This window comes from Heterocephalus glaber, unplaced genomic scaffold (assembly GCF_053883595.1).
Source record: "Heterocephalus glaber isolate CG9 unplaced genomic scaffold, H.glaber_assembly_v1.0 deba00001509, whole genome shotgun sequence".
NCBI lineage: Eukaryota > Metazoa > Chordata > Mammalia > Rodentia > Bathyergidae > Heterocephalus > Heterocephalus glaber.
Window position 1 is genome coordinate 54873017 of NW_028258325.1, and position 21468 is coordinate 54894484.

A 21468-nucleotide genomic window follows, 5' to 3' on the forward strand; every position below is an offset into this window, starting at 1 on the left:
GTCACCCAAACATGTCCCAAACCACACTCTTCATCCTCCCCACACATCTGCTAATAAGGTGCTTCCCATGACAAGATGTGGTCCAGAAGTTCACCTTGTTCTCATCCTCATTCTCTTCCCCATCTATTGTCATGCATATTATCCATGGTCCATCAGATATGTCGCATATGGGTTAACTTCTGCCTCATTTATCATAGCTTTATTCCAAAACTCCATTAGGACTGTCCATAATCATTATACCCTCTTGGTTATCTTCTTGAATCATACTCTAACTCTCTACCAAACAAGTTTTTTTGTGAGGTCGTCATTTTGTGCAGTCTCTTCCAAGAGTGTATTGGCTACATAAAGGCAGATACTTAGGACTATTTCATACCTTATACTCGGCTCTTAGCTTTCAGAATGACATGGAAGTAAAGGGGAATATTTGTTGAATAAATGAATGAATATATTGCAGTGATTTGTAGCCATTAAACAGCAAAGTCTAAAACTTGTTAGGGATAGCAATACAGGTGGAAGAAGTTGGGGAGTAGGATTTTGAAATAGAAATTATAAAAGAGTTGCAATTTTTGAAAATAGCAGGGTCCAGAATATAACCATGGGTAGGAGAGCTCAAGGTAGAGTTAAAGAACAAAATCTATGGAGTAGAAAATTTCAAGGTATTGACAGGTATTCAAACTCATTTACATGGTTACTGAAATCACCAAATCTTGTGACATTGGTGAGGATGAAAAGTGAGAGAGTGAACTAGGAATTAACATCTGTTAGAATTTGGATTTGCACATGAATAAAGGAGGGATGGTGGCAGGTACAGTTTAAAAGCCAAACTTATTTATATAAAACCCAGCAAGACAAATCCTATATACTATAGGAAAACATAAACAATTTTTAAGAAAAAAATTGCTGTCAACTTAAAATATCATGATGAAGTAAATTAAATAACTTTAGAATATTAAGTATTCCTTTTTTATTATTACCTTCCTTTGTGGCCATTTGTGACAAAGTAACATAATTTAAATGAATGGATGAGAGAAAGGTGTAATATCTTACATTTAAATAAACAATTCAAAAGCAGATATTTAGGGAGCAACATAAGGGATAATTGCTAAAAAGAAGCATTCTTCAATTGCTACCACAGAAAGGAAAGAAGGGAATGGAATTATAATGAGAAAAAGAAAAAATGGAAACAAAGTCTTTGTAAATAGGGAGGGATGGAGGGGTTGAAGGGAGGGCAGGGGAAGGGGGAAAAATAAGAACCAAGAGAGATTATGTAAAGGTGCAAATTTCCAATGATGAATGTTGTTATATTGTATACCTAAAATGTACCAATAAAATAAAAATTAAAGAAAGAAAACTAATAATGCTTGAACAGTTTGAAGACTCATTCCTCATTTGTATTTAAAATTACTTTTATTCCTAGTAAACAAACTTTATGTCAAAAATCATAGAACTTTTGTAACTTTATAAACAAAGTGTTTCAGTTTAATTCATGTTAACAGACAGCTAATGCTGTCACCAGCATAAAAGTACATCTTATAAAATAGATATTCAAGGATCAGGGATTTAGCTTAGTAGTTCCGCTGCCTGCTTTGTAAGCACAAGGTCACGAGTTTGATCCCCGGTGCCAAAATAAATAAATAAATAAATAAATAAATAAATAAATAAGAAATAAATAAAATAGATATTCATATCTATTGAATTCATATCTACTGAAAATAACAACCTAGTAAATTTTTAGTTTGAAATAAAATTGATTAATTTTAGAAAGAATAATTTGGTAATTTTTCAGATAAAGAGGAAAACATACTTTATAGGTATGCAGGATTATTTAAATGCTTCCATGTTGTTATTCAGAAAAGTAGAAAATACAGTCATTTGCTCACACATATTTTCTCTACAATATTACTCATTTGTCAATTTTAAGTCTTGTTCAAATTGCACACTAAATGATTAATCCAATATCTGTGTATGACTGGATAAGTGCAAAAGGGTCCTTATAGCTGCCTATGTTCATAAAATATGAACATTAAAATGTATTCATATTTCCATGATAGACACTAAGATGTTTTAAAGAAATCAAAGTGTGATTGTTATTAAATATTCTGGTTTAAAATATATCAGTACCCATTTGGCCTTTCCCTATAATCTTATAATCCTATTTTCCCACTCAACATGTATCCTTGAAAATTCATAAAAATATTGTATGTCATTTGAATATCTGTGAATGCTACCTGATAGTGGTTATGCATTTTTATGAATCTGGCACTTTACACTATTAGGTTAATTATAGTTGCTTTTTAGTACAATTGCTAATATTTTAAATTATGAGTCAATATTATGCAAAAATTACATTCAGCTATATGCTTGTCATACAAATTGATAGATGAATTGGTATATAAGAATTATTTAATTAGTGAAATACTTGTGGCATCCATCTGAATTAAAGACATTCAGGAAAATCACTCAGGTCTGGCCTAGTACCTGCTCGATGCATTCACCAATGTCTTCAAACTACTTGGGTTACGAATCAGCTTGTCCAGCATGTTGACTATGTCATCAAACTTGGGCCTGCTATTTCGGTCTTTCTGCCAGCAATCTAACATTAATTGATAGAGAGCAGCAGGACAATCCATGGGGCTTGGCAGTCTATAGCCTTCTTCTACAGCTTTAATCACCTGCAAAAAGCAAAATAGATCCAGTCCTCCAGAGTCACACAGTTAATGTAGAAGAGCCTGAGAAATGACCCACACTCAACAATTTTAGTTTTCATTATTTCTTTTGCAATAATAAACATAATCACTACTTTTTTTTAAACCCATGACTATTTTCATTGGCTGGAAAATAAAAACAAAGAAATACAATATCATAGTATATAAATACAGGCTTTTTTCACATATTGTAAACAAAATAAATGGATATCATTTTTATCTAAAATCTTTGTGAAGGGTGATTTGTAAGATTAATTGACACAAAATATACAGTTCATGTTTTATTTATCTTTGCATTCTGGAGTCAAATACAGATTAAATTTTCTAGTGATTTCTCTGAAAAGTTAATGTCTTTTTAATGAAAAAATATGTGCAAAGTCACATTTTTAAAGTAATAGAATGGCAATTTTACTTCAAACGAGACTTTGAGGTGGTAAATGATGAATAAGTCAAAGGCTAAATTAGCATAACTGTCTCATGTATCATTTAATAATGTCAAGGTCTGAGTGTTTATTATTATCTACTGATTCCTGTCAGGAATTTGGAATGACTGTCTACTAGCACAAGCAGCATAAATGTCATTGATTTTAAATATAACCACACATATGAGTATCCGTCTAATTGTGAGGTTTTTATTGAAAACATTTGTAATATTTCTGCTGCCATCAAAATACCTAAATCCAGAAGAGATTTGCTCATGCAGTTGAAAGTAAGAATACAATTTGTATGTAGTTATCAAAATTTTAATATTTGAATATTCAAAACTAGTATTAATGGACATATTTCTCAAAATCCTATAATGAATGTATCATTAACAAACTTAATTATACTTTCCTATACTTAGACTTGGTTTATTAAATGGAAAAAAATTACTAGAATCGGAACTTCACAAAGATGATTTGCATGGATTGGAAAAAAAAATCACTCTTTCTGTGATAAAGCAAATAACACCAGTACAAATCCAGTGGAAGATGAAAAGAAGATTAAATGACAAATTTAAGGTCTAGAGGAGGGGAAAACAGAGATCAACCTCAAGCTATCATATCAAATTGTTGTTTCTGTTAACTTGGGGTGAACACATTTACAGAGTGAATAAATTCTGTGAGTTTAATTTGGGACTTCTTTGATCTCAAGTGGCAGGGAGACACCCAGATGGCCGTTTGCAGGAATCTGGCTGGAGCACCAGAGACACGGGTGCTCATAATATAAATGTGAGGGTCATCAGCGCTTGGTCACAGCTTGAGGCTGGTGTACTTTCTATTTCTGTGGGAAAAGAGTATAATAAAGGTTCTTGGGAAGCACCAGTCACTGAGCAAAGTCAGGGAAATAAAAATTACTCAAGGACTCGGAAATAAATGGTCAAAGAAATAATTGGGTAACTAGAGACAAATGACCTCAGTCATGTCTACTTTAGTTAGGTAAAAAACGTAAGCAATTAAAAGTTCAAAACTCAGAAGAAATTATTCTCAACAACTATAACATATCTAAAGGAATAAATGCTCATACATATTGGAAAATTAAATAATTTTAAAAACTAAATGAGAAATAAATACTAACCAAAACTGACAAAAACAAAAAATGAAAATACTAAATAAATTTTGGGAAAATATTTATTCTCAATGATCAAATAAATACTAAAGAAATAAAAATTACCATTTGCACTCATATGTTTATGTAAGTTCATTTATTTAATTTGCTCATTATAAGACTTTTCATTGCTGATAGGATACTATTATTTTGTTTTGATTTTTTTTTTTTTTTTGGTACTGGAGATAGAACTCAGGACCTTGTGCTTGCAAGGCAGGCACTGGAACCACTGAGCTAAATCCCCAGCCGTAGGATACCATTATTTTAACAGTATATATGTGTCAGTATAAATTATCTTAATATGAATAGTTTCAATTGTGATATATTTTCCCTCTTTTGGGAAAATATTTTAAAACATAATTTAATTTCTAATGTACTAGTATCCCAAAGTTGCTGTCATGTAGTTGTAAATTTTCCTGCAGCAACTTTCTTTAAAAGAAAAAAAAAGAGAAAGGGCTGGGGATTTAGCTCAGTGGTTCCTCTGCCTGCCTCTCGAGCACAAGGCCTGTTACAGAGAGAGAGAGAGAGAGAGAGAGGGAGGGAGGGAGGGAGGGGAGGGAGGGAGAGAGAGGGAAAGAAATGTCTTTCCTTCCTGAGCCACTAGTTCTTTACTAGGTGGGACCCGCCTTTGGAAGGGGTCAGTTCAGATCTACAGGACCAGGTTAATCAAACTCCTTTGCTCCTCTCCACCAGGCCTGACACCCTGGGTGCCCTGAATCTTCTTGCCTGGACTACCCAGCGCCAGGGTCTTGACAGAGGCCGTCTTTATGCCCTACCGAGAGCAGACATCTTCTACAACAGCAAAAGGGGCTAAGCGGGCAGTTCTTTGATCCAAGAAGGGAAAGGAAAAAATGACGAGAAATGGAAAAAATGGAAATAAAGTCTTTGTAAATAGGGAAGGGTGGAGGGCGTGAAGGGAGGGCTAGGAATGGGGGACAAATAAGAACCAAGATGCATTATATAAAGGTACAATTCCCAATGAGAAATGTAATTGTGTTGTATACCTACAATGTACCAATAAAAGAATTTAATACAAAAGAATAAAAAAAAAAAAAGTGACTTCCAGACTCATAAACTCAATCTGTTCTATTTCGGTTAATTTTATATTTAGTAATAAAATGTCTCGGGCCGGGGATTTAGCTCAGTGGTTTCGCAGCCTGCTGCGCAAGCGCAAAGACCCGAGTTCGAGCCCCAGTACCAAAAAAAAAAAAAAAAAAAAAGAAAAAAAGGAAAAGAAAAAAGAAATAAAATGCCTCGTCTCTAAGTTAAATCACAACTTGTCCTCTAAGCAATTAGATCACTGAACTGATTTAAATTTAAAATTCAGCTTTAGAATTTATTTATTTACTTAATGAGACAATAAAACAAAATTTCACATTAAAATAAATTTAGAACTATGATTTTATATTTTATGTAAAATATTCTAAAAAATATTTTTTTCATTTTAATCTGTTGTTTCCTTTTCCTGGGGCAAACTGAAGAGTATTAGTATTTTATGGTTTGTGAAACACTGCAGATCTCCCCAAACCTACTGAAGTGTTATGTTGGCTGCTCATTTAAAAAAATTATTAAAAACACACAATCAAATGAATCATAATCCCAATCAAAATTAAAATGAACAAAGAAATGAAAAAAATAGGAAACCAGAAATTTTTAAGACAATCTGACACCAGTTCAGATGTACCATATCTGAAGTATTTGCTTGAAATCTCACATAGAAAAGCTGTTACTGTGAAATATGAAATTTCACAGAAACAACCAGTTTATGAATATATTTCAGCAAACAACTTCAAATATATCTGAAATAGTTTCAGTCATATCAATTTTATTTTAGGATTTCGTGCCTGTTTCCAAAAGTTATTAAAGATACATTGAGTATGCCTTTTTCTTAGTATATCAGTCTTAGACCAATTGAGTTCCAGAGATTAAATAGATCTAAGAAATCATCTATTCAAATCCTTTCCCTTTAAAATCACTGAACCTGACCAAGAGTTTTAAAATACAAGATGACTAGATTTAAGTCCAAGTTTTCTGTTTTGTTTCTTTTTGCTGTTGTTCAATAGCAAAGTACAGAAATTTTGTGTTGAAGTATTTATATTTCTTTATGTATCACTTTTTAAATGGGTGAAATTATCATGATGATACCAGTTCCAAAAATACTTACATACAAGGGCAGCACTGCCATTAGAAGATGCCTAATATTATGTTTGAAAGTAATATTCTTGATCCCACATGTTTACTTTAGATATTGCATCAAGGGTAAGAAACAGAATAATTTGATGCTCTCAAATCTTAGTATTTTTTGGTATTTAGATGAGAATTAAATTTTTCAAACTCCTATCTTTGTTAATTACAACATTCTGCTTCTGCTATAACACACAATATTCTAATAATATAATATTTGTTATATGTGGTATAATATTGTAGGTGTATGTCACATATATGTACAGGTATATATCATATATATATATATATATGATACATATATATATACACACACATCTGTCACAATGAAAATTCAAACAAAGTATAAGAAGAGGAATAGAGGCAGATCCTGTACAAAGTAAATGGATATCTTTTGGAGTCAAATGTTCCTGCTGCCTTATAGGGAAGCTCTAGGCCAAAAGAGGTAGCAAAGAAACTACTGTATTAAAATTCACTGGGAAAAAGAAAGCACAGAAAACTAACACTTGAAAATGAGAAAAATAATGTAACATAAAAATATCGAAAAACTGATTATTTAAAAGAGCTTGAAGATCTTTTAGAATTTAAATGCTTATTAGAATATATGCATTCATTAGTCAATAAATACAAGAGAAAACACAACCATTATATATAAACATACAATGAGATATTTAATTTTTTTATTCTGAGAAACACTGACATTTAAAATGTTTGTACTAATAAATAGACTCCTCCTCACTACAGGATATCACCTTAGCTTCTTCAGCCTGAATCACAGTTCATTATCTGGTATTTACCTCAACTTATCTTAATCATTCTACTTTATTTTAATTGTATGTGTTCCAGTTTGTCTCTGTGATGGCAGCAGAAATCTTAAATCAAAAGAAACCTAGCTTTATTCTGTCTTCCTGACAAAGAGAAAGATTTCCTCTGCGAGATTCAGATTATACTGTATGAAACAGTAAAAAGTATTTTAGAGTCAGACATGTAAATATAGATATTATTATAAGTGCAGATATATGGGATATATCATTTGAAACTGAAAAAACTGTACTTCAACTTTATTCTCTGAGAATTTTTTTCCAAAAAAATAGCCAGTGATCATGATCTTCAAGTATCATTGATTGGTCATGTGTGGATGAAACAATTCAATAGAAATTGGGGAATATCACACTTAATGCTGTATTTAAAAATTAAATGCCACTGATGATTATGAGGATGTTGTGGAAATAAGAAAGCATGTATTTTTCACATTGTACACTGTGTTAAAGGGATAGTGAATTAAAAGGAAATGTTACAGAAAGATCTGTAATTACATAATCATTTTCCATAAACTTCATCTATGTTCTTGGAAAACTTGGTCAAAACCAGTAATTGATACTATTTTCATCCTAACAATACTAAATCAGCATTACCTTGTGTTTTACTGAATACACTGAAATAAATTTATTTAGAAAAGTGTCAACACACTAAAATGGATAGAATCAAGAAAAATTGTTTTTAAAAAGGAATAATAGAAATAAATAAAGCACTTATGAGAGTAATATTGGATGGTCTACAATGCCAAAAATGATATTAGACATTAAATAAATGAAATTAGAAAATAAAGAGGATAGAAACAGAATTATTACACAAGATGTAGACTTCAGGAAAACTATAGTTTGAAATAAGGAGATGTGAAAGATTAGGGAATTCATCCCAATCCTTCTCACCTTGCTGCTCCTATATCCTTCTACACGTAACCATAGTCCATCCCTACCGAGGGGCACTGGCCCAGCCCTGTGACTATGGGACTGGCCTTGGCATCTTAGTAGACATGCTGCTGTCTAAGGTGCAACTGTACTCATTCTTGTATTGTGGCTACTTGACAAATGAGGTCAGGTTTAGGTGCTCTGCTTATCTCAGTCAGAAGATGAGAGATGGGGAGAACAGTAGAGTGACAGTATGGGTCTGCTGCCTGAGGAACATGAGGCAGGCTAGACAGCATCAGCAGAAACACTTCTGAGTATTCACCTCGCACTGTGTTCTATTTTGATCTATACTTTTATCTGTTACAGATATAACTACATCAGGCATGACTGTCAATAATGAGATGATCAACTACACAGTTGGCAAAGTCCAATGATTCTGACAGAAGCAGAACTCAAAATATGTGAAGTGTAAATAGAAATTAGCTAGACAATTAGCAGATAAATGTTTCCCCTGAGTGAGATAGACACAGAGCAGCATATGAGGAATCACTGAAGCTAGGTGTGGTGGCATACTCCTCTAATTCCAGTACTCTTGGAGACTGAGGCAGGAAGATTGCAAGTTTGAACCCACTCTGGGCAGCTTAGCAACTTAGTGAGACTCTGACTGAAAAATTTAAAAATAAATAAATAAAAAATGGCTGGGCATATACTTCAGTATAAAGACCCTGGGTTCAATCCTCAGAATTAAAAAAAAAAAAGTAAAACACTTTTATACAAATTAAATAGCATGATGTAATTGAAACGACCTTCAAGCTACCTTAGAAGACCAATTATGTGGTGGCCTGTAGGCTTTATAATCATTTGGCTCTTATCAGAAGAGAGAGTAGTAAATAGATCTTGGTCCCACCTAGATCAATCCAAAATAGTTATTATATATTGTCTTTCATGTTTCATATGCAGTTAGAAGACTGATGACTGGAAAGGAAAGAGGACCATGATGCAATTGGAGACAGTGTGGTGTTTAGATTTAACAAAAAAAACAAACTAGGATAACCAGGTTGAAATTTTGGGTATAACTTTATTATTTTTGAGACCTTAATAAAATCATTTTCTTGTTGTTTTTCTTTGATTGCTGTTGCTACCAGCAAAGCACACTATGAAGCAATGTTAAGGAAGCTGGCATGTGACCCTGGCCTCAAACCTCAAAGTTTGAAGAAAGCAGAACAGTTGGAACAGCTTATGATTGCACCTGCAAGAGAGGCCTCACTGAGAAGCATCCAAAACAATGTGTTTCCATTGGTAAAGCAGTTGCACGTGGGAAGATGCAAGTGGCTGTAAAGTGCTAAAGGGAGACAGCGAGAGGAGCTCTGAAGGCAGCTCCAGAATCCCCTCCTCATGTTGGATTTTGCAGGACATCTTCACCACGAGCTCTGAAAGCCCTCAGATATGCACCCCACTAGAGATAAAAGGTCCAGATGTCTTTCCTAGAAGAAGCTTTCTATCTATCTCTTCACTAAAATCCATTCTACAAAATCCAGATACAGACTTTGGTAGAGAAGAAGGAGCAAAAATGTGATCATTCATTCCTACTGTACATAGCTTGATCCAGCTGGCCCTGCAATTGTGGAAACACTTTGAAATACTGATGTGACTGATTTTAGTTCAAACTGAATTTGAATTTTTGAATCAGAAAATAAGGGTGAATTGTTGGCATGTGGCTGTTTTGGTGAAATTCAGCTGGAGAGCTGTAGGATCTAACAACCCCTGAGGGCGGGTACAGGAGAGAGATGTCATAGAACACAGAGGAAAGAAATAACTGGAGGAAAAAAGTGTTTCAAAGAAGTACACTAATGAATTGATTGTTCAGTACAAGAACTAATGAGCTATCAATTGGGAAAGCACTTAAGACAGGGCTTAGTACATGCCAGTTACCTTTATAATTGCAGCTGTTTGAAGGAAAAGTATCAATTTTCAATAATCCCACAGGAAGTATTGTGTGTCAGGCCTCATATAAACATTTGGAATTTAAATAGAAGGCTCTTTTATGGTTCCTTTAATGTTAAGATTCTATTATGCTAAGACAGCATTACTTTTTTATTGTGGGATAAATAAATTCGTTTTCATCCACCAAATTAAATACACAATACAACTCTTCCTACATTTTACAATTTAAAGAAACATAGACTATTCTTTTTTATCCTCAATGAACATCCACTATTAAATCAATATCGTTCCTCCTTTTGGTTTGGGCTATTAGATGCCTTTATCAAATGCAAATCATAAAACTTTGTCAGGATTTGTTCTTTGATGGCTCCTTCTTCATCTTTGAGAATGATTCAGACAAAAAGGTGAAGCATCGCTATAATACAGATATAACTCTCTGGCAAGGGACAGAACTTTTATGTGCCTACAACATGTGTTCCTTTGTACCAATTCATTTGCAGCTTCAGGGTAAAGCCTACTTCAACAACAAGGAAACATCACAGGGTAAGTAAAGGATTTCATGTTTTCCAAGAAACTGTCATTTTTAGGGATGAAAACAACATAAGCGTCCAGTTTCACAGAACAAAGCATTTCATTTTCAACTTGAGACAGAACTGCTGCATACTCACATCCTGATTGGTCATCTCCCAGTAGGGTCGCTCTCCATAGGACACCACTTCCCACATTACGATGCCATAGCTCCACACATCGCTGGCAGAGGTGAACTTTCGGAAAGCTATGGCCTCTGGGGCAGTCCACCTGATTGGAATTTTGCCTCCCTAAATTTGAAAAAGAATATTTAAAATCCTCATATACTTCCGGTGTTATCTAGGGATATGTGCTGTCTCATGAAAAGGTCTAGAAAGAGATGTAACATTTTTAAGTGAATGTGTTTGACAGCATGCAGTCTCTTCTCACATCTCCCAGCCCACAAGCAATTGTAGACTAACTGCTAATTGGCTGTCCGGATGGTTTCTAGTTTAAATTCTATTTGACTCCTGGAACACATACCAGACCCATATCTCAATTACAGTCCTCAGGAGGGCAGCTCTAAATAGAGGAAAGCAGGCAGTCAGGTGAATCAATAAGGTGTACTCCCAGGGTTTCCTACCAGAGAGCAGGGCCTCACATTCCCTGCATGCTTTTTAATATTTTTTTTATCGCAGAAATGTAAGTAGAAGTCTAGGTTGCTAAATGCAAACCTAAGAAGTTTAATAGTTAATAGAAGGCAAAAGAATCTGACATGTTAAAAACATATACATTCCCTCAATATTGCTTTATTTCTTTTAGACTTGATTTTCTCTTTTTTGATAGCACGTTTTTGTTTGGTTAAACTGTATAACCTATGATATGTGTATCTTGTTTAATTCAGTCAATTTGAAAATTATTGAACTTGGATTATGAGGGAGAAACTTGGCATTATATTAATTTTTTATTTTATTTTGTGTTACATGGTAGAAAAATTGTTTTGGTATATTAATTCTTCCTTCACAAAATAAACACTTTTATATCTGCCTCTTTCAGGAAGGATAAAGTATTTTTCCTCTTGATATTTAAAAGCAGGCAAATATAAGCAGACAAGTAAATATTTCATCTATATAAGGAACTATAAATTACAGAGACAGAGGGGGACTTTCCTTTTAAAAAAAGACCACAGGCCTTTCCATTTTATAGGAAAAGCATAATCTAATTTGTATAAATTGCTGTCATAAACCAAACTTTCAAGATATATGAGGAAATTACAATTTCATGTCATGCTTCAAGTTGCAGGCGGGGGCATTGAATTTGTTTGAATTTTAACAAATAATTTGAACAAACTTTTGAAGAAGACTTTCCTGAAACTTATTTTTGTCGATGAAGTATTCATAGGGAGGGTCACATCATAAGACCTAACTGTGCAGGAGGCTGTGACAGTCTATAATGCATGATCGAATCCCTCTTAGAAGTGTTGTTGTTTGGTTATGCTAAACTTTAGTCCACAAGTTTTCTCCTGGTCCTCTGATCACTGTAGGTATCATTCATGTTATTCAAATTCTGTTATCTACTCATCTCGGAGTTTTTCCACAATCTACTACCACACCACATTTCAGAGACATTATGTTTGGAAAGGCATGGGTTCTATGTCTTTGTCTCTTCCAAATTTACGGATGACACACTGACTCAGACCCTGAAAAGTTCACTTTTTGCATTTAACCGAGACATCAACAATCAAACTGGCAACAGACTTTTCTATAACCTCAATCTTGCTTAGGCTACATATATTAAGTGAAGTCTAATATCAGGAGAATTCTTAAATGAGGTTTCATTTAACACAGATAGTGACAATTATAGTTAGAAGAAGACAGATATCTCATCAGTTAATTTATTGACTTACTAAGCAGGCCTTTGGAAGGCTTTGTTTGCTTAGATTAATTACTCTTGCCCTTCAGCACAGTATAAACCCTCAAATATCCATGAGTCACAAAGAAACAATGTAAAAACACCCTTATAATCAGTTAAAGAACCTATTTTTAGACTATCTATAGGTGTCATTTAAAAAAGTTGAATAAATTAAGAATGCATCCAATACATATCTTGAGAATGACAGATAATAAAAATGTTACTCTGCATTAAAACAAAAGTTAACCAATTTGGACAGTGAAAGAGATAATAAATCCCAGCCATCACAAAGGAGTTTAGATATTGAGGATGTCTTAATTGATGAGGTTAAAAATATTTAGAATTATACAAATACTGCTTATTTTAAAGGATTCAAAACTGAAACAATACAATATTACAGTGTAATCATATACAGATTTCCACAGGAGAAATTGTCAATTATTTACTTAATCAATTCAGGAAGCAACTACTTTGTTGGACAAAAAAGAGCTGATTTATGCTAATTATGACAATGAGTTAGCGACCAGTTTTTCATATATGTAGGCTTAACAGTTAACAGTTTTCCTATTAAGAAAAGTAATTAGCCATTGCAATATCTCCAGTAAATCCAATTTTTTGAAAGAATAGATCCTTCTTTCTTCCACAATGTAAATCCTTAAAAAGTATGGTCCAGATATGTTGGTATTCATGTTACAGCTGAGGAAACTACAATAGAGGTAGCTTAAATTATCAAATAATGCTACCTATGTTGATATTCACATATGTATTTGTGTGTGTGTGCATGTGTGTTTTAGTACAGGAGATTCTGTCTTTAGCTATGTTCTTTTACATTCACAATTTTGTACAGTTTTCACATTGTTATATCCATCATGAACTCAAACTTTATATTTTTAGCATCTTTAATAAAAATAAATTGTTGAGACTCAAATGGTGAATATTTTCCTTATCTGAGTTTAATATTTGCTTTTCCAGATACCTAAAAGTACTGGATTTTTTACTTTGTCTCTTTCCCTTATGGTCTGATTCCTCTTCACTTTGTTAGGTAAATGCCCTATGTATTATTTCCTTTAAAATCTTTAAAAATCAAATGCCCGCAGGCTCTGTCAGAAATGCACTCTGTTAGAGCTTACCCTTGTGGTGTAGGCCGCCTCAGGATCGTCCTCCAATACCCTGGAAAGTCCAAAGTCAGACACCTTGCACACAAGGTTGCTGTTGATTAAGATGTTTCTGGCGGCGAGGTCTCTGTGCACATAGCCCATGTCTGAAAGGTACTTCATGCCTGCTGCGATGCCTCTCAGCATGCCCACAAGCTGGATCACGGTGAACTGGCCATCATTCTTCTGTGAAGACAATGCAGAAGTGCTAGCCTAGCAACCCATTCACAGGAGGAAATGGGAAAGGATCTTCCTTCAGTCTCCAAATGAACATTATCATCCATCAAAACTCAACTCATATACAATTTCTATCTGAAGGAAAATGGGAAGTATTAGAAAAATATGTAGTTAGCTTATAATGTTTAACTGTTCAAAGCAGATAAAGGCTTTGAAAGGCCTTGTCAAACATCTCATTTGGCTGCCTTTATTTATCTACTTTTCTTCATTGGAAGTCCTTTATTCTCATGCATCAGAGGGGTTTGCAGTTTGCGTATTACTCCAGCCTAGTCTCTGCCTTAGTTAAGACCACATACACTTGGAGGTGATTAAAAGAAACTCACTAGACAGACACATGGGGGTACGCTTGATGTGTCCAGAAGAGATAATACATAGCTGCAGATGGAGAAAAGACAGTAAGCAATGGCCAGGGAGTTACTAGCAATTCGAGGAGATGGTGATTCTGTCCAAGGCATTCAATTTAGTGTAGTCATGTGGCCTCAGTGCTAAACTGATGGTTATTTGGAAATAAAGGAATGGTGTGACTTTAAGAGACTGCAGAATTTGAAAACATGGATCAGGAGCAACAGTCTGGTGGAGGGTAGAGATTGGAAGGGAAATTCAGCTTATCTGGGATCTCTCATATTTATCACATGGCCCCTCTTAAAACAGTCATCAATACTATCCCCACACCCTTCCAAATCACCAGAAATGATCGTAATATTGAAGTCACAAAGTGTCATACATTCCAGGTTTAACCAGACATACAAATGTGCTATATTGTCTGAAAGAAGCTACTGGCTGAAAGTATTAGTTGTCAATACTTAGAAACTGAGGGTGTGCACATAGAAACAAACAAACAAACAATCTTTTCCTGAAACTCAGATCTGAAGATACTGGCTACTGTCTCTTGGCATACAACTACTATATGACATACTGTCTGGTCCCCATGTCCATTATGAGCATGTGCAGTCTCATATGCCTGCACTAAGGGTTTGTAAGGACACAAGATAGTTTTCTCTCTCTGCTTGATATTATGTACTTTCAGAATGTTGTTACTACAAAGCTTTTCCTTTCTTTGTGTTTATTTTTCTTTCCTTCTCTTCCTTTTTCTCTTCCTTCCTTTCTTCATTCCTACTTTCTTGTTTGTTTTTCAAATTAGCTTATACCTAAATAAAAATACTGGATAGGGACATATAATTTGGATTTGTTTAAATTTTCTGAAAAGACACTATAAACCATAGTTCATATTGGAATACAACTTTTCGACTATAGTTCTATCTATCCTATTTAAAAATATGGCTTTAAAGTTGATTAAATTTAACCTCAATATCATGGTCATTACATATACAACACTGAAAAACTAAAGTATTTTCAACTCTTACCTTTAAAAATGTATCTAAAGAACCATTTTCCATGTACTCTGTCACTATCATCACTGGTTTACCTGAAAAGAAATCAGAGTGCAAGAAAATGTGTTCATATAGTACTGCTCTTTGAATTTGCATTCTTACATAGAATAAGTCTAGTTGAAGTTTTCATTAGTGTCCAAATTTACAATTTTGTATATATTTATAAATATATATTTGTATAGACATACACGTTTCAAAAATGCCCTCCAATAGCAAGTAAAGTCTTGACCTGATGAAAGCTTACTCAGTGAATTGATCCAATGAGAAAAATCATTACAAGGTTTTAGTAACAGACAAAATAAACAGATATAAATGAGCACACACAATTACCAGAAGGAAATGCTATCTAAATAGTAAAAGAATTTACAGACAAATTCTGTTGTAAGGGATGTAATGATATAGTGTACCAAATACCAAGCAAAGCACCTGAAACATATTCATCTGTCTGACAATTCTAAATAAAACTCTACCAATCTAACTGTTTTGCTTATGGCCTCTAGAATTTATGTTGTACTTTCGCACCTAAATGCACACATTCTTATAATTCCATATGATCATTTCTATCAACCTTGTTTCCTTCATTGTTTAAAGTGCTGTTCTTACTCCCCTTTCAATGTGAAGTAGTCCCTAGAAATCATGACTTCTGATAGAAGGGGTTTTCTTCCTTCTCTGCTCAACATGGAAGAGTAGCCTAGAGTTAGCAGGACAGACTCTAGGGCTGAACTCCTTGGTGTTCAGCATCAGAACAATCGCTCACTGTGATGATTAATTTTAGGTCTTGCTTTGACTGGATTATGAAATACCTAGAAAATTGGTACAGTAATAAGTCATGTGTTTGTGAGAGTGTTTCCAGAGATTAATGCATGAGTCTAATCTTGGGGAAAAATCTGTTCACACTGTGAGCGTAAATCCATATTAGCCAGCAGCCCAGAGAAAATACCACATAAAAGGCATAGTGCCTCCTCCACACCACCAAGAAGTGGCATAGGTCTTTTCTCTGCTGCCTTGGTCATCAGAACCCTGGGTTCACCCACCTTTGAACTCTAGGATGGCTCCTCCTCCCTCCTGGGAAGCCTTCTTCCCAGGCTTTTGACCTTGAACTAAGAGTTACACCACCTGCCTTCCTAGTTCTGAGCCCTCCTGACTCTGACTGAGCCAGGCTCCCAGTAACTCAGCACTCTCAGCTCACAGAGGGCTTTCTTGGGACTCCTCAGCAGCCACAAGCACATGAGCCAATGTCCTAACAGACCCCTCTCATAGATCTGCACACATATGATCCATATATAAATAACACTATGAAGTACCACAGTAGTTCCAAATCTTGCAAAAGATGCTAGTCCTTTGGTTTCTGTGGAGAACACTGACTATTGCACTTATCATGTGATCTTGGGCAAGTCATTTATCTCCATGGCCTGTTTTCCATCTGTAAATTGTGTGTAATAATGGCTCATACTCCAAAGGATTGTTGTGAGTTTCTGTAAAGCTGTACAGCTATTCAAGACATTCAAGTAGCTCCCACCACTTAGAATTTGCAGTGAGTTAATTATTATTTTACAAATTTTATCAACTTTGTTCTTTAGTTTAATTAACAGCTAGTGGGAACCTTGAAGAGGGAAGATGGCCCCAGTGTCCTAACAGGAAGAGACACCTCATGTGCCCAGGCATGTCCTCATGAAGGAGCCCATTGAGCTCAGACACGGTCAGAGCCCTAGTTTTTTTCCTTTTTAAATCAAGAATAGGCTGGCCTCAAACGTGCAACAATTTTCCTGCTTCAGCTTCCCAAGAGCTAAGATTACAGGCCTGCACCTCCACACACAGCCAGGGTGAAGGATACTGATTTTTCAAACTAGATTTAAATGCAATATTACAGTAGGCAAAAACAAAATAAATGATTTAGGTTGTATTTTTAAATGACTCTCATCATGTGACAGGAAAAAAATATTAAAAATGTTATTTTTCTTGAGTATATTTTTAATCTATGTTCATGAAATAGAGAGTGCTTCTAAATTAAGGCTTATTTTGGTGATATTTTCACACTCATTTTAAAGGACAGCTTCTGTGTTGGGCCATATGGGTCCTTTTATTATATTTTAGAGTCTATTTCAGTTCTGTAGGTTTATCTAATGTCCTTTTTTCTCCTAAGAATCAAAAATCAATGCACACCTCCCGGGGTGACTGATAAACCTGTCTGACACAGGTCCTCTGGTGTTGGAGTGAGAGTAGACCTGGCCGTGATGCTGAGCTGTCCTGGTGCCCTCAGCTGTACAGACACTGCCCTGGGCTCTGCTTCATCTCAGAGATTCAGAGACACTGAGGAATGAAGCTGAGCACTCACAGGACGGGGGATCTTGGACAGCCAGCTCCAACGTCAGCTTCTTACCACACTGAACTGCTTTCACTTTGCCTAACCTCTCCTTTCACAGATGTTAGAAAGGATTAGAAAACCCAAATTTCATCACATTGCCCTCCTTGTGCCTCTCAATTTTTTTCCCATTAAATTTATTAGTACATTTTAGGTACAAAATACAGTTACATTCATCATTAGGATCTTGTACCTTTACATGATGTATCTTGGTTCTTATTTTTTTCCCCTTTCCCTGCACTCCCTTCACCCTCTCCACCCTTCCCTATTTGCAAAGACTTTGTTTCCATTGTTTTCCTTTTCACATATTTTTTCTTTTCCCTTCTTTCCTTTCCCCTATCCCTCCCACTTCCCCTGCTCCTTTAGACCTTTACTTCTTATTACACAATATCAATGATACATTTTTAAAATTATAATATCAAGATCTAGGAGACATTACTGCAGATTTTACAGAATTTAAAAGGATATAGAAAGCATATTACAAAAATCTTTTTTGAAATAAATTTGACAACTTCTAAGAAGTACTTTGGAAGACAAACTAATGAAACAAACTCAGAGGAAATATAAAATTTGAGTAGTACCTATTAAAGAAAGTATATTCCTAGCTTGAAAACCTACCTATATGACAACAGCAGGCTCATATACATTTTAACTGATAAATTAAATCAAACATTTAAAGCAGAAAAAAGAAGGAACACTTCTCCCCTCATTTTAGGAACTCAACATTGTGCTAATCCTAAAATTGGATAAAGATAAGAGAAGAAAAAAGTATGAACATAGATAGAAATTTGTTTAACAAAACAAACTATTAGAAGTCAGATCTGGCAGGATGTAGAAAGTGGTTTTGTTATAGGGATGGCAGTGTGGGTTCAGCATTGGAAAATCCATCCACCAAATCATCATTTTAAAAGAAGAAAGGAAAAAGCCATATGATCCTGTCACTAGTTGGAGAAAAAGTATTGGACTAAATTCTACAGCTATTCACGGCAAAAGCTATCAGGAAACTAGAAGTAGAACAGAACCTTCTCAACAGATAAGCCATGTACTCCATACTTTCAGCAAAAATGCCTTATATGAATGGAGAAGATACAATGCTTTCTCCCTAAGGTGGGGAACGAGGGCAGATATGCATACTCTTCATATGTCCATTAAACTTCAAAACATAAGCCTAAACCAAAATAGTCTGACAATAAAATGACACAATTAGGATAGCACTGGCAAGGTAGAAGTAAAATCTTTATATGTAGATGAAATGATCATCTAAGGAGAAAATACTAAGAAATCTCTAGGAGCCCCTAGAACTTGTATTTGAATTTAGCAGGATTAGAAAACACAAGGTATATATAAAAATTCAGGTCTATGTATACTTGCTATAAATAAAGAAATAGATATTGAAATTTAAAAGTTATGTAGGATTACAAAGGACCTAGAAAAGTAAAAAAGAAAAAAAAACAGTGTTGGAAGATACTTAGTACCTAATTTTAAGACCTCTTCTAAAGCTACAGTAATCAACGCAGTGCTGGTGTAAGGAAAGACATATAGATCATTGCATTAAAACAGAGAATCTAGAAACAGAACCACACATCTATGGCCCACTGAGTTTTGAAAGATTATTTAACAATAACATTTTGTAGAACATAAGCTCAATTCAAGAGTAGAGGAAAAGATAATGTTTTCAGGAAAAGGCACCTGATATCCGTATATAAAAAATTAACCTCAACATTTTATTTCCATAAATAAAAATAACTTAATAACTTGAAAGGATCTATGAACCTAAATATGAAAGACTAAAACTACAAAACCTTAAGAAGAAATTATAAGTGAAAATGTTTATGAATTTAGGGTAGGCAGGAATTCTCTAGGATACAGAAAACATGATGTATAAAAGAAAAAAATTGATAAATGAGAGTCCATCAAAATTTAGAAATTTAAATGACATCATTAAGAAAATGAAAAGTAGTCCTTAAACAGACCATATTTATAATGCATATAACCTATGACCAGAATATATAAAGAACTCTTACAAAGATTGAAGATGATATCAGAAAATGGACAGAGATCCCCTGCCCCTGGGTAGGAAGGATTAATATAGTGAAAATGGCCATATTTCCAACACTGCTATATAGATATAATGCAATTCCAATTGAGATCCCAGCACCATACTTCATGGACCTTGAGAAAACAATACAAAACTTCATCTGGACCAAGAAGAGACCCAGAATAGCAAAAGCAATTCTAAGTAACAGAGACATGGCAGGGGGTATCACAATCCCCAACCTGCAGCTATACTACAAACCTACTGTGATAAAAACAGCATGGTACTGGCAAAGAAACAGACCTGAGGACCAGTGGGACAGATTAGAAGATACAGAAACAATGCCAGACACACTCAGCCATCTCATCTTTGATAAAGGAGCCAAACACCCTCACTGGAGGAAAGATAGCCTCTTTAATAAATGATGCTGGAAAAATTGGGCTTCAACTTGCCAAAGATTAAAACTAGACCTATATCTCTTGCCGTGCACTAAACCAAAAGTCAAGATGGATTAAAGATCTAAATATAAAAATAGAAACTCTGAGCCAGTTGGGACAGAGGTTAGGTAGAACCCTTGAAGACATCGGTGTAGGAAAAGAGTTTATGAACAAAACCTCATTTGCCCATGAACTAGCACAAACAATCAACAAGTGGGATCCCTTCTTACTGAAAGTCTTCTGCATAGCAAGAGAAACCAGCAGCAGTGTGAAGAGACAACCCACAATGTGGGAAAAAATCTTCACCTGCTCTTCCTCAGACAAAGGTCTACTATCTCAAATCTATAAAGAACTTAAAAAGATCAGACCTCCCAAATTTAAAGACCCAATCCGAAAATGGGCATCTGAAATGAACAGACATTTCTCACACAAAGAAGTAGAAATAGCAAACAAATACATGAAAAAATGTTCAACATCACTGGTCATTCGAGAGATGCAAATGAAAACAATGCTGAGATTCCACCTGACTCCAGAAAGAATGGCTGCTATCATGAAATCAACCAATAACAAATGCTGGCGGGGCTGTGGGGAAAGAGGAACCCTGCTCCACTGCTGATGGGAGTGTAGACTGGTGCAACCACTGTGGAAATCAGTATAGAGATACCTCAAAGAACTAGGACTGGAAGTCCCATTTGACCCTGCTATTCCCCTGATAGGGATCTTCCCCAAAGAATTAAAAGAATCATACCACAGTGATATATGCGTTCCCATCGTCATAGCAGCACAGTTTGTGATAGCTAAAACTTGGAAACAGCCCAAATGCCCATCAACTGGAGACTGGATAAAGAAAATGTGGCTTTTAAATGAAATGGAGTACTACTCAGCCATAAAAAATGAGAAATTAGAGACATTTATAGCTAAGTGGATGCATATTGAGGCAATACTCTTAAGTGAAATAAATAGGACCCACATGTATAAATACCGAATAGTTTCTCTGGTGTGAGAAACTGAAAGTGTAAATAAGGACTAAAATGTATAATAGGTAATGTGAAATAGGAAGAAAAGGGGCAAAGGGGAAGGAAGTGGGAGGGCTAGGGAAAAGGATAGAAGGAAATGGGATTAATATGAGAAAATGGAAAAATAGGAACAAAATCTTTGTAAATAGGGAGGACTGGAGGGGTTGAAGGGAGGGCTGGGCAAGGGTGAAAATAAGAACCAAGAGAGACTATGTAAAGGTGCCAATTTCCAATGATGAATATCATTATACTGTATACCTAAAATGTACCAATGATTAGAATGAATAATTGATAATGCAAAATAGGA

At 34.9% G+C, this 21468-nt stretch overlaps 1 protein-coding gene across 10 annotated transcripts in view; it reads right to left on the reverse strand.

Moving 5' to 3' along the window:
* Positions 1-21468, reverse strand: part of Epha5 (EPH receptor A5) — a 360726-nt gene that overhangs the window by 14537 nt on the left and 324721 nt on the right. For all 10 annotated transcript variants that reach the window (XM_087187714.1, XM_087187718.1, XM_021262295.2 and 7 more), the window contains 4 exons: positions 15285-15346; positions 13660-13869; positions 10780-10929; positions 2479-2672 (listed from right to left, as the gene is read on the reverse strand). In XM_087187714.1, the coding sequence (XP_087043840.1) occupies positions 2479-2672; positions 10780-10929; positions 13660-13869; positions 15285-15346 (616 nt within the window). The remainder of the gene's footprint in view (positions 1-2478; positions 2673-10779; positions 10930-13659; positions 13870-15284; positions 15347-21468) is intronic.